Source organism: Lichenostomus cassidix, chromosome 2, assembly GCF_008360975.1.
Source record: "Lichenostomus cassidix isolate B80296 chromosome 2, HeHo_3.0, whole genome shotgun sequence".
NCBI lineage: Eukaryota > Metazoa > Chordata > Aves > Passeriformes > Meliphagidae > Lichenostomus > Lichenostomus cassidix.
Window position 1 is genome coordinate 146,778,664 of NC_139482.1, and position 14,161 is coordinate 146,792,824.

Here is a 14,161-nt window from a genome sequence, read left to right on the forward strand (position 1 = left end):
TGGCATGGTTTGGCAGAGATGGCAGAAAAGTGATCTTACAGAATACATTCCCATAACTCAGCCAGGAGCTAAGACAGCGTCTCACCAATAGGTGGGGCAAAGCGACCAGAAAAGGATCCCTCAGATTCATTTTCCTTCTATGGTCTGCTTTCACTGCAACTCAGAACAGACATGGAATTATCCTGCCAACACTATTACTTGTAGAGTGCCTCAAATGTGAAAACAGCTAAAACATCCCCAGAAAGATGTGCCTTTGGATGCACTGATGCTGATGATTTCATTCCTGGGGAATCCTGCAGTTGGGTCCTGCAGGTAAAGATTCTACACCCATCAGGAGCCACTTGGTCAACACCATCCTTCATTTAAAAAGGCTTTACCATTCAAGGAAAAGACTCAACAGCCCAAATTAGCCCAGCACGAGAGAAAATATCATACACAGACACAACTGTGTGCAGACACAGCTGGATGGAGCAGCCTCAGACACCAAGGACATGGAAATTCTGCTTGGCCCTACTCCCCCTCTACATGGCACTGCTGAGAGGCCCTGCAGAAGCTATGGCCTCCAAGACATGAAGAGTGGGAGGAGTAATGGGAAAGAGGCAAAACTTTATAAAAACAACAAACTGATTCTGACTGGACTATGTGCAAATTTACCTTTGCAGGCTTTCCTTGACAATTCCATTGGTTCCTTCCTAATAATTTAATTCTGTTCCCTCTCTATCAATAAGTAAACTTTCTCCTATTGCAAAACACACATCCTTCATGGCCCTACAATGGAATTTCTATCAGGAGGTGAAAAACCCCAGTCAGGACCCAGCCTCAGCCCAAGCAATCCCAGGTATTATGTGAGTTACTCTCCCCTAGTGACAGATTGACAGGAGTCAGTATGATCTAAAAGCAAAGTCTTACTCCAGCATCTTGTCAGCAACCAATGTAATCCCTAAAACATGAAGTGCTGCATCTTCCTCATCTCAACTCTTCCTCCCAGTAACTCTTGCTACCCTCACTATCCAAGAAAATTTCTAATTGTTCTCTTAACCTTCCCACACTCTAGACCACAATACCCTTATGCAATCATAAGTCCTGAAATGGAATCCCACTGATCCTTTTCCTAAATTGCCACTAGTAATTCCATTTCATTGTCCTCCAAGAGATAATTACCCAGAAAATCATGCCCAGACTCGTTTACAGGTAGCCTCACCACGAGCTGCACTAACAAATGCTACGCCCACTAATGGGAAGCTCTTCTGCTAAAATCTTCTCTGAGATGGACACAGAAAGAACAGTTTTATGGAATGGCCAGCAGTATCCCTTGGAGATGCACAGGGTGCTCCAGCTGACCACACATACCTACTGTGCATACATCTACCGTCCTGCTGGGTTTCCTGCTTTCTGCAGCCTGGATACAGCAAGCGATGGGACAAAGTGAAATAAAATGGCAAAAATACATCATAAATATCCTTTATAGAGCCCTCCCTTCTGCTACTGTGCAGAGAAGTTCTGTTTTACTTGTATATCAATATCTCTTACTGTAGCCCTTCTCCTGAATTTCGAATGTAATTCAGAGCAAGGAATATTCTTTTTTAATATTAGAATGCACCAAGGTGACAGAATCTATTTGTGTTTTAAAAAACCCAACACCATAAAACTACAGCAGCAGGACTCTGTATAATGTTTACCCCAAAAATCTCATACCATCTGTTTTCTTTGCTTCCACTTTAAAGTGAATCCAGATTAAAGTACCTGATTTATACAACCACCTTTTTTTCAGAGATTATTTGATGAATTGCACAGATGAGAGTCCCTATCCCAAATCCAGACAACAGTGTTGTGCTGTTAAAATTCTGAACCAGAACAAAATAATCACAGGGTGCATTTCTTTCTGGCTGGCAAACTCTCTGATGTGTGCTTGGTACATGTTGGAAAAAAAAACTGATACAGGAAAACTTGATTTTAAAAAAGACCTATACAAACTCTCTTTGGAAAACAAATGCAAAACATGGATTTTTTTCATTAAAATGTTTATACCAGAATATTGTCAAACTCTTGCTTTGAAACAAAAATATTTCAAATGTTCAGTAAAATCTAAAATCAAAATAGTGTGCAGAGGTATGTGTGTGTGTTATGGGATGGGGCATCTTTAAAAACACTGTGGGGGGTGGATTTTTTCAGGCTTGTGTCTCATCCAGTTCCATTCCTTAGACCATGTAATGCAGTGAAAGTGTTCAGGAAAGAAATCTGCCTGTTCATACTGGAGAAACACCTGTGTCTGTCCTCCAGAATCCACTAAAGGATGATCTCCTCTTCCAGTGTGTACCTCGCCTGAAGATGGGCTGGGAAAGGCAGAAGTATCAACATTTAGGCTCTGCACTCCCTAAGGAGACTCTGAGAAGGAACAGAAACCTTTGTCTGTGACTCCATCAGTAGGCTGCTTGGTCTAAATCTCTTTTCCATGAAAGAAGGGATGACTAAATGGCATTCCACAATGAAAACTGAAGTCTGATGACTTTCCCAGATACCTGAAGGCAAAGCCTGAACAGATATACTCTTTGTGGATTCCATGCCAATGTCTGGATTCTCTTACAGCATGACAAAAGTTTAGATAAGCCCTGAATCAGTCTTAAAACAGATTGTGGTCTGGGCTGTTAATGCAGTACGCCAGCTCCATGAACAAGGAGAAAGGACATGCAGGAGCATTCTGTCTGCCGCCACAGTGAGAGCAAAATGAGTAACTGAGGAGCTGACAGCTTTTTCCTTCCACCTTTCTGCTCTTCTGTCCACTTCAAAGACATTCCCCATGATTTCACCTCCCAGAAAGACCCCATAGACCCTTCCTGTTGGCTTCGTGCTTTATTTACACGCCTTTCCCATCAGAAATGAAGCTGTTGGAGCCAATTCTGTGGAGCAGCCCACATGTCTCACTATGTCCCTTGCTATTCCAGTGCTCCAGTTCTCCTCCACTGCATCCGAGTGGATTCCAGGGTCAGCTCCTCAAATCTGCTTTCTATTTCTCACCCCAGCCACTACAGTATCACCAGCACAACCACTGTGAATTAGAACTATACAATCAGAGAATCATTATGGTTGCAAAAGACTTTTAAGATCCTTGAGTCCAACCATCAACCCAGGGCTGCCACAGCTGCCACCAAATCACATCTCCAAGTGCCACATCTTTTAAATAGCTCCAGGGACAGTGATTCTACCACTTCCCTGGGTAGCCTGATCCAGTGCTTGACCACCCTTTCAGTAAAGAAATTTTTCTTTATATCCAATCTAAAATGGAAATTATTACTGAGTTATTTTCTGTAATGCTGCACCAGAGTACTGTGTTGCTCTCCTTGCTCAAATCCTGCCTTACAAATCAATACAAAAGTAAGAGGACATATAAAAATGCTGTTGCTGATGACACTAAAAACAAAAAGCCTGAAGAGCCAACTGATCGGAGCATTTGTCTATAATACATGTCCTATAGTCAGCATCAGTGACAGATCCATAATTCATACATGATACAGTCTCCAGTCATTTCATCAGATGGCATTGGAACAGAAGTACCAACATTAAATTTAAAGTTCTATCGACAAAAATTCTCTGAACTGTCTTTGCAGCTCTTTAAAAGTACTGAATAAAGTTTACTTTGTACACAACATTCTCTCTAGGTGAGTTTTCTGCTTCCAGTGAAAGGCAGAGTTTGTTTAATTTAATCACTTAGTGTAAGCTATGGACATGATCTCTTTTGTCTGCAAAGGAAGATTTATTTCTCTATGTGTTTGCTTAGAGTTCCTTTACTGAGTCAGTGCAGCAAATGAGAAAAAATACCTAAAAGAACCTACTTTAATGTCTTTTGTTTCAGCACTGTTAGTAATCTGCACAGGTGAAGACTTTTTTAATTTAGTTTTTTAAAGGTACAGATCTTATTAAAGATAGCTTTGAGCAATATCTTCAAATTCCAAGCAGCACTGGCAAAGTTTGAATTCAATCTGAGCTTTGCAGCTGGGGCCCACATCTTTTTCTTACATGTTGCAGTATTAACCTGCACTATTAAAAGGGCATTAAGGATACTGTGTGTTTCAGAGGAGATAATTTATTTCCTGAATTGCTTAAGAAAATCTGGGCTTGAGCTCACACCCTACAGACAAGTCTATACTAATGAAATCACTGCCAGCCTGGACCATAATAGGTACAGGTTGTACTGCTCTTCCTCACCAGCTTATCTAACATAAGGCAAGCCTCAGTAACAGCCTAGAGGTATTGCAAGGCTGAGGGATGGCATTTTTGTTTGAATCTCAAGTTTTGCTGTGTTTTGCTCCCTCACAGGTGGTCAGAAAGCATCCACTCAGCTCGGGCAGCCTCAACAGTGGCTCAGTGGCCCATTTGTGGGTGCCTGTTTTGAGAGAGCCTCAGGCTCCACTGATGATATTAACTGGATCTCCATCAACAGGAACAGCACCTGGATCCCCCTTTTTAACCCAAAAAGTGCTTGCATTTGGGGCTAAACCTGGTAATTCAGTGATACAGCTCAGAGTGCCTGAGCCAACTATTTCAGCTGGAAGTTCTTTATAGAAATGCTCATTTTTCAGTCTGCATTTGAACATCCTACTGCAATAGAAGTTGGGCCCATGATTAAGATTCCCAGACACTAAAATAGCACAAATAAATAATAACAACTTAAACACACAATGAGTTCAGGTGTCTGTCCTTGCTGCCAGAATATCATTCAAATCCAGAGGGGAAAAAACAGCCAGAGTTTCTATTCCATGGCTTGATGATGCTGCATGGTGCACCACTTCTAAAGGTTACTGGAAAATAAATGTTTTAGTTTTTGGTGGTGTTGACCAGACAACATAGAGCAAATGGGCACAGGGACAGGTTCACCACCACAGCTGATTTGAAAGGAAAAATAAATATTTAAAAATATTTTTTTATATTATAATTTGGTTTGAGTTGGTGTGTGCAAAGAAAAGACAAAACTAGGGCTACCCTACTGTCACAAAACATCCCCAGACTAGCAGGGAAGTTGCCTCCTAGATGCTTCAGGGTCTGACATTTAAATTAGCTTTCAAATGGTCCTTGAGAGTTTGACTGACTCAACTGCAGTTCATAACTGGATGACTGAATCACAGAAAATCCTGAGCTGAAAGGGACTCACAAGAGTAGCCCTTAAGTCAGTTCCCTTGCACAGCTGCCTGATCTGTAGCTTCTCAGCTGGACTGAGCATGACAGCAACTATTTTTCTTGACAAAGCCCAATAAAAACTTGAGAAGATCTTTCCTGTGTCCTTCAACAACGAGCCTTCTAAAGCTTCTACAACCACTCCTTCCTTTTGTCCACACAGGTAGCAATGGGGAGAATCAGGTCAGAAAACAAAAGCAGACAAAAATTTAAAATGGCAGAGGCAAGGGAAACTGTTTTCAAGTCCTAATCTCATTTAGGTACAGCCAACTCAAATCAGTTGGCCCTCAACACCATGGGGACAGCACAGGAACTGTTGACAGAGACTTTCACACATAACCTGAATGAATATCCATGTTACTACAGTATAAGGAAACCACTTTTCTTCCTGGGCATGTTTCGGGCATAGTCTAATTAGGACAAAAAAAAAAAAAACCAAAAAAAAAGCTTTAAAAATCTAATGCCACAAAAAGTGCTGTTAAGCTGAAAAGTAGTTTTGTCACAAAGTGAATGTAAGCATTTTTTTTAAAGAGAAATACGGAAATCTGCAGTAATATGTCCTGAACAGAGTGCCACTGCAGCAATAGGAATAGTATTTTACCTTTCTGGCAGTTAGCTTGGAGGAAGAGTCAATTTAAGTACCCCTTGATGGGGCTGGCATTTTGTGCAGTTTTAATTAACATAAAATTTGCTAACTTTATTTAGTTTGTGCAAAAAGGAAAATTGCTTAATCCTATGTCAGCAACTTCCTCAGGTACATTTATAAAATTGATAACACATGCATATGTATGTTTAATTTGCAGAGAACTTGAGCTGAGTAAGTGTGACATTGTTTGGATGGATACTGTCAGGTATCTTAAAAATAATGTATGGATAAAAATCTTCCTCCATAATGAAGGAAAGAAACACAATCAAAAAAACCAATAACAAATCAACCTAAGCAAAATAACAAACCACAACAAAAGCAGGGACTTGGACTCAATGATCCAAGAGTTCAAGATGCATTTGGACAACGCTCTCAAGCACATAAAGGGATTCTTGAGGTGTCCTGTGCAGGGTTAGGAGTTGGAGTTGATGAAGTATGAATTCCTTCAAACTCAGAATATTCTGTGATTCTAAAATCTTTTAAATCCATTAGAAATTGTGTTTTCATTCTTCACAGATACTATCATACTTCAGTAAAAAGGAATGAAAATTTCTTAAAATATGTAAACCAGTATCAAGTGGTGTTTTGCAGGGCAAGGTTCCCAGCTGGACACAAGGGACTTCACCTGCACAGGGTCTCAAACCCTTGGATTGCCTCACTGACATCCTCCACAGACATGTGAACAGCTCATTACAAAAATCCTGCCACACAAACCACTTCTAGATCATTTCTCCTGGTTACAAGGGCATAGATTGCCACAGCAAATAAATGAGTGATCAGTATCTGCTGTCTAGCAGTGTGCTGCCTGTTGCAATACATCACCAACAGCTGCAGCGAGGGAGGCTCATCATTCTTCTCCTAACTTTACCAATTATTGAAACAGAATCCCAAAGCTAAAGTCCAGTTTTTTAATTTCTCATTGAAGGGGAACAAATGAAATGCTTGGTTTTATTCTGAGTGGTCAGCTCAATGTGAGATTGCATCTTTCCTGCTTGAGGACATTCCCATGGATATTTTTCTTATTGCAGACCCACAAAGTGATTCAGGTCTGCTGAATTTGTTGGCAAAGATGGCAAGAAATTAAGCCAGAGGCAAGTGTCAGAGTTATTATAATACAAGGCAGAATGGGCTGATCCAAAGTGGAGCTAAATCCTCTCAGATGATTCTTAACATAAACCCCACTAATTTCCCCTTATGACCTGATGGTGAAATTTGGAGCTCTAACTTGACAAAAGCTTTAAAACAAAGGAGCTAAGGGGTCATTACCTTCAGGCATCCCCCTACCTCACAAAACAGCAATCAGTGATTTCTCTCCAGAATGATGCTGCTCTAAGCACAAGCAATGGGGAAATCACATACAAAACACCTGTCCATGTTCGAAGATGCTGAAAAGCTGAGGAAGATAAAATTAATTGCTGTCAGATAGACAGACTTCTCTCAATCACAGGAGAAATTATTTGGCTCTTAAAAGTAGAAACACGAACTTCAAATATGGTACAGAGAAGATCACACATGCTGCACTGTGGTTCCAAATCCCCTGTTGCCACAAAAGTCTGTTTTCCCACATATTACATGAAAATGAAGCAATCACTTACCTGAGGGCCAATCAGACCATTGATTCCTGGGAATCCTGGTTCTCCCTTTTTACCCTGCATATTCAACACAGAAGCATATGTTAGAGAGCAGACCAAAGACTGCTATTGATTTTGCAAAGTCTTTCACCCCCAAAATGGTAAATCAATGTAGTGTGGGTACACAAACCACAAAAGCTAGAAATTAAGACAGCAGACACCATTTGAAAATGAAACTCCAGTTGTCTTTGACAGGCCTGTATCTCCCAAATTGTGACAACAGTCCCAAAGTTGAGGGTTGTTCTCATGCACGTCATGGCATCTCCTACCCTCTGCAATCCCACCTGGCTTCTCCCTACAGATGCTAAGGAAGTCATGGTGCTGAGATGCAGCCAAGTGAGGTGCCAAGTGTAGACAAAGGCTGAGGGGCAATGCAGTGTCCCCTTGGTCCCCTGCACTGCTTCATGCTTTAAGAAATAAAATAATTAAGAACTCTGGTGCATGATAGAATAGAAAAGGTTCACTATCTCTAACAGTAGTCCATGAGGCAATTCTAAGCAAGGGTGGCATTAGCACAAAGGGGCAAAGCTCACTGACTCCTCTGCAAGCAAAAATGATCCCTCCAGAGGAACCAAAGAACCTCACTGGTCTGAGGGAAGGACAATCCAAGAGCTGGAGTATACCCTAGAGACAAGGTGACCTGTATGGATGCTGCAGAATCTGTATCCCCATGGGTTTCACCTCAAATAATTCAAAAGGAAAAAATCCTATGTGAGAAAAATGAGGAAGACAGGATGGGTAAAGCACTGGAATTAAGGCAGAGGTTGGATTTGTTTCTCCACCCAACAGCTGACTTGCTGTGTAACTTTAGGCAAGCCACATATTTTATGAAAATTATCTATTCTTCCCTCATGTGTAACAGACACTGCATCATTAATATTTCTGAGGCTGTTAGTAATATAGCAGGAGGGTACAAGAGAAGTAATGTAAATATCTGAGAGACAGACCTTTTTCTCCCTCATTTCTCCTTCTCATCCAGACTGATTTTCTTTTCAGAAGGAAAATACAATTAAGGAAGTTTCATGTCCCTGATGATGTGAATGGTCATACAGATGCTTAAGATTCACATATAAAATTTTCCCTTGATTTTTGTTTATTGAAATATGTCCAGAAACAACACCTATGAACAACAGCTTTCTGCTGACTTTAATGAATGAAAAATCTAAAACATAACAAACAAAACAAGTTTTCATCATATTTTCCTCAGTTTTGACTGAGATTCATTAGCTGGTGTGTCAGAACCTGATCTCTTAATTATTTTTCTTATTAAAAAAACAAAACAAACAAACAAAACAAACCCCCCTAAAAAAAAAAAAAGAAAAAAGAAAACCAGCAGTCATATACAGAAGAATTTAAGAAGAAAATTAAAGGAGTGATTATAGGGTCCTTGGATATCAGAAGAAGTTTGTAATCATTTCTAGGACTCTAACATCAATAAAAATTTGATTTATATACTCAAGCACATTCACTATTCATAAATGCTCCTTCTACATTTCCAATATCCATCATTTCTTTTCTTGTCAAAGCCAACAAGAGAGCATTTTTAACTTGAAGGACTCATGTCACCACATGATTCAACATATGTTTTCTAGTTAAAGATGCTCATTTTGCCCACTGCCAAGATGACTATGCAAAGGACACTGTTAAAATACTCATTTAAATAAATAAGTAAGCTTATGAATAAAGCATACAGGATGTGGTGCGTGGGGTCAGACACTGGAGATGAGCCACCTCCAGCTTCCTATCCATGTGGGAGCTACCAGTCAAGGTGGCTCCTTCTAAAGCTAAAACATTGAATTCAACTCAGAAAATCACAGAAACATCACAGAACCACAGAATGGGTGAGGCTGGAAGTGACCACAGTGAGGTCATCTGGTCCAACCTCCCTGCTCAAGCAGGGCCATCCCACAGCACATAGCACAGAATTGTGTCCAGACAGTGCTGGAATATCTCCAGTGAGGGAGACTCCACACCCTCTCTGGGCAACCTGTTCAGTGCACACTGAAGTTCTTCCTCATGTTCAGATGGAACTTCCTGTGCATCAGTTCCTGCCCATTGCTGGGCACCAGGAGCAGAGCCTGCTCCCTGCTCTGACCCCTCCCTGCAGACATTGACAGATATTAATGAGGTCCCTTCTCAATCATCCCTTCTCCAGGCTGAACAGGCCCAGCTCCCTCAGCTTTTCCTCATAAGAGAGATGCTGCAGTGTTTTTCTCTGAAGCTTGGTCCCAGGAACACAGGTGGATTTGGTACCAAGCACATAGGAAGCATCCTTAATTGTGTCCATCAAAACAATACAGTGTTATTGATTCCTTTATGTCCCACTAACAAACTGTTCCTTTTCCAGGCTGATGCCCAGGAACACTGATCTGTGGCAGCAATGAGAGATGTGAATGGAGCCTTTTTACTCTTTCCTTGGGTATAATGCTAAGGATCTTCAGTGCTTTTCAAAATACTAAGAAATCCCTTACAGCAACATATAATTATACTGACAGAGAGTCTGAGAGAGGTTTCCCATTGTGAAGGAACTTTAGGGCCACTTGGAGGTTAGCTGAAATCCAGCTACAATAGATTTGCTCCAAAGCATTATAGTTCGTCTATAAAGGACAGAAATACTTGCTGGGAGAAATTATACCTGTGAAAGCAAAGCTCAGTGAAATGTCATACTGCCTAATAATATGCTAGAGAAACGCAAAAATTAAAACAATATTATTAGTAGTAAGAATCAGGTAAGTGGGTAAGACTGGGTATCCTTCAACCTAATGAAATATAAACTATTTGTCTTTATCAGCAATTTGAACAAGAGCACAGTTAAAACGTGTGTTTTATTGGAAATTGATGTATTTACCTCACTGACAATTACAATTTCACTCTAGATTTAGTCAGGCATCAGTACCTTTTTCCCTTCTTTTCATTAACTTGTTTACATTTTGATTTCTGCATGGCTGAATTTTGCCAGGGCAGGTAAAGTCATCTGAACATTTCAAACACTCACAAATAAATATGAACACAACCATCCATCAGAAAGATATTTACTATACAAAAGACAGGAAACCAAGAAAAAATGTTGTTTCCACTCTGCTAGAGGGGAAATTTTGAAAGGTATCATAGCCCAAGACTGTTTTCCATCTTGTTGCCCAATAGCCAGAATGGCCATAAATTTTCTTAGCATGTTTTTCTCTGAGGTTTGGCCCCAGGAACAGAGGTGGATTTGGTACAAAGTAGACAGAAAACATCCTTAATTGTGAATGAATATGACTGCTAGCATAAATGCCAATTGGTTCCCTGTAACCTAGATGGGATGCTAGGATCACCTGTTTCACCCTGTCTTTTTACCTCTGCATTTCTAGAAAAACCAGAAGAAATCCAGCAATGTTAACCAATGTTTGAGATCCCTGAAGGCACCAGCTTTTTGCAGTCTCCATGTGCATTAGATAATACCAGCAAATTTTGAAGTGAGAGCATCTCTGTAGCTTGAGAATGAAAATACCATCAGGGTTGGCCAGACCATGGGTGATTACTGGGGTAGTTGTGGCAAAGTAAAGGACTAAAACGACTTCTGGACATTGAGAGAGACTGCACCTTGGGACTGGCTCCTTCCAAAAAGCCTACTTAATTTTTAAGGCAGGTTTATTCTCCAGTCTCTACTGGATTATTTACCCATCTCACCCTCTAGCTACCAATCAGCTTTCTCCTTCCCTTGGACCCTGTGAACCTGAAGTGGTTCAAATCAAGGGCAGTTCATACATAGAGAAGTAAGAGCTGAAATAGTGTTGACTGCCACATTGAAGTTGTGACTGGCCTGGACAGGAACATCATATGCAACAACTCATTTAGGAGAGAGATGGGTCAGAAATGGAAAGTCAAATGCCTGTATTTCTCCCACCATCAAACATGGGAAGAGCTCAGCAACCCTCCAGAGATCTGTTAACTTTATCTCTCCTATGACAGCTAAGAGGGATAAACCCATCCTGCATTGCCAAGTGCTCTAAACACTTCCTCTAGGTGGAAGGTGTACCCTGAACCCGGGAGTTCCCAATTTTAGGGGGATCCTAATTATTATTATTATTATTATTATTATTATTATTATTATTATTATTGTTATGCCTAATTTACATACATTGAGCCTTAAACATGGAGAAGAATATTTATTAAATGTTACTACATTATAAATGTATTTTCCATTAATTTTCTTTTAATAATATTATTCTTACTATGCTATGAGACTCCTGTATTTTTTTTGTTTGTTTGTACTGACTGTACCTTGAACTTGGAAAGATTTTATCAATGCAATTTTATAAAACTAAGCTGCAATCCAGGACATCAAACCCAAACTGGTCTAGATAGTTCCTACTTCATGCCTATGTGAGAAGTACTGCCACAGGATAAATGTTTTCTCTTGATCTCTTTCAGAAATTTCAATCACTTGAATGAACTTGTAACATTTAAAAAAAGAAGCAAATTTTTGAAATCTAAGTTATTGAGTACACTTCAAAAGAACCCTATGTTTCATCTGTACTGGCCACAGATCTGTGTGCGTTCCAGGAGCACATCATATGTCTGCACCTTTTGGGTCTATCAACAAAAATTTGGTTTTATTTCCAACAAATATTTCAGTAGATCAGGTATCAAAGACTTAACAGCAGAATCAAAGCACTTCAATTCTCTTCAATTTGATGGAAGAAAAGAAGGACAGGGAGAAGAAAAAAAAAAAAAACATGAAACCACCCTAAAATGAAACCACAATCTCAAAGTTCTGCTTCTTTTTCAGGCAGTTTTAATAAAATCAGGACAGTATTGTCTGTCACTCAAAGGTCTCACAGGTCATTTGAGAACAGCAAAGCATTTTGCTTCCCACAGTGTGTTCCTGATGTGAGGGCATTGTTGTCAAAATGCAGACATCATGTGCCAGGCACTTTTGACTAATAAAATGAACATAACCTAGTTGTTTGGCTCAGGTTGGAATTGTTACCTCCTGCCCCCAGACAGGATCTGTGCAGATCCACCAAGCCCAGGACTTTGATTCATCTCCTGTATTCAGTCATTGAATAATGGACTTTAATTAAAAAAATGTATCTATTCATCTAAGATGCCTGGTGACTAACAAAGACCCTTAGGAGAAGTCTAACCAGCTAGACACAATAGAGTCTAGGGAAAAATTCAAAGACAGAATGGATCAAATGACATCTATAATCAAATGATCATTAGCAGCAGCATTTTCTGTTGCAGATCCTGACGGATCACTGTCCTTTACCCAGCTAACATGCTCTATTAATCTTATTCAAGAAACACTTCACAGCAGGCTTTAAAACCAGGATAATTCCTAATTTACCAACTTATGAGTAAAGCACTGCAGAGCTATTTGCTAAAGTGATATTTTCTAAGGACTGGGAAACCACAAGAAAGCAAGTAAATGCCCTTTTCCACTGAGGCATGGACTAAAGACTGCATGTACTAAGTTCCCAAGAAGATTCCTAAAAGTCATGCTTACTGCTAAATTTAACAGCATGCAATCCCATAGACAGTCTGTAGAAAATCTCTTAGCAAGGTGTGTATTTCTTCCCTGTACTCTTGTTTGTTCATCACCCTCCTATGCTCACAGATTCTCACACAGGATGATAACAGCACTGCTGCTGCCTCAAAGCACTGCAGGCAAACCTCATGATCTCCTTTTTAAGGAGTGAGCTACAATCAAGTCTCTGTAACTACTTAAAAAAGGGACCCATTAAACAGCAGTACTGAGACCCAAATGACTGCCTCCAAAAAGGCTAAGCACTTCTGCTCTCATTTGTTGATTCCCTTGAGGGCAGAGAAGCCCTGCAGAGACACCTTGACAAATGGACTGGGAAATCACCAACTGTACCAAGCTCCACCAAGGCAAGTGCACCTTGGATGGGGCAACCCTGAATGTATGGACAGACTGGGGAATGAGACACTGGAAAGCAACTGTGGGAAGGGACCTGTGGGTCCTGGTCGATGGAAAGTTGAGTATGGATCAGCAGTGCCCTGGCAGCCAGGAGGACAACCCTGTCCTGGGGCCATCAGGTACAGCGTTGCCAGCTGGGTAAGGCAGGGGATTGTCTCACTCTGCTCTCCACTGGGAAGCTCCCACCTCGAGTCCTGGGGGCAGTTTTGAGTGCCACAATATAAGAAAACATTAAACTATTAGAGAGTGTCCAAAGGAGGGCAAAGAGAATGGCCTTATGAGGAGTGGTTGAGGACCCTGTTGAAGACGAGACTGAGGGGAGACCTCACTGTAGTTACAGCTTCTTGGAGAGGGGAAGAGGAAGGGCAAGGTACAAACCTCTTCTCTCTGGTGACAGTGACAGGACAATTGGGGGAAGTTTAGGTTCAGTATCAGGAAGAAGCTTTTCACCCAGAGGGTGGCTGGGCACTGAACTGGCTCCCCTGGGAAGTGGTCACAGCACCAAGCCTGACAGAGCTCAAGAAAGTTTTGGACAGTGCTCTCAGGCACTGGTGGGATTCTTGGGGCTGCTTTGTGCAGGGCCAGGACTTGGACTCGATGATAATTGTTGGTCACTTCCAATTCAGGATATTCTGATTCTACATTGTCTAGTGAGATGTTGCACATATGAAGCAAGGAAAGGTAAGTTCTGAGTAGGAGTGTAATATCATCAGGCCCACTGTGAAATTTACCTTTTAGCAGTACTTGAATATTTGAAGACATAATTCTGTATCAGAAAAAATCCAAGAT

General features: G+C 40.7%; 1 protein-coding gene across 1 annotated transcript in view; it reads right to left on the minus strand.

Annotated features, from left to right (window-relative positions):
* Positions 1 to 14,161, minus strand: part of COL22A1 (collagen type XXII alpha 1 chain) — a 221,667-nt gene that overhangs the window by 67,290 nt on the left and 140,216 nt on the right. Inside the window, exon 24 of the mRNA XM_085053637.1 lies at positions 7,411 to 7,464. Coding sequence (XP_084909763.1) covers positions 7,411 to 7,464 — 54 coding nt within the window. The remainder of the gene's footprint in view (positions 1 to 7,410; positions 7,465 to 14,161) is intronic.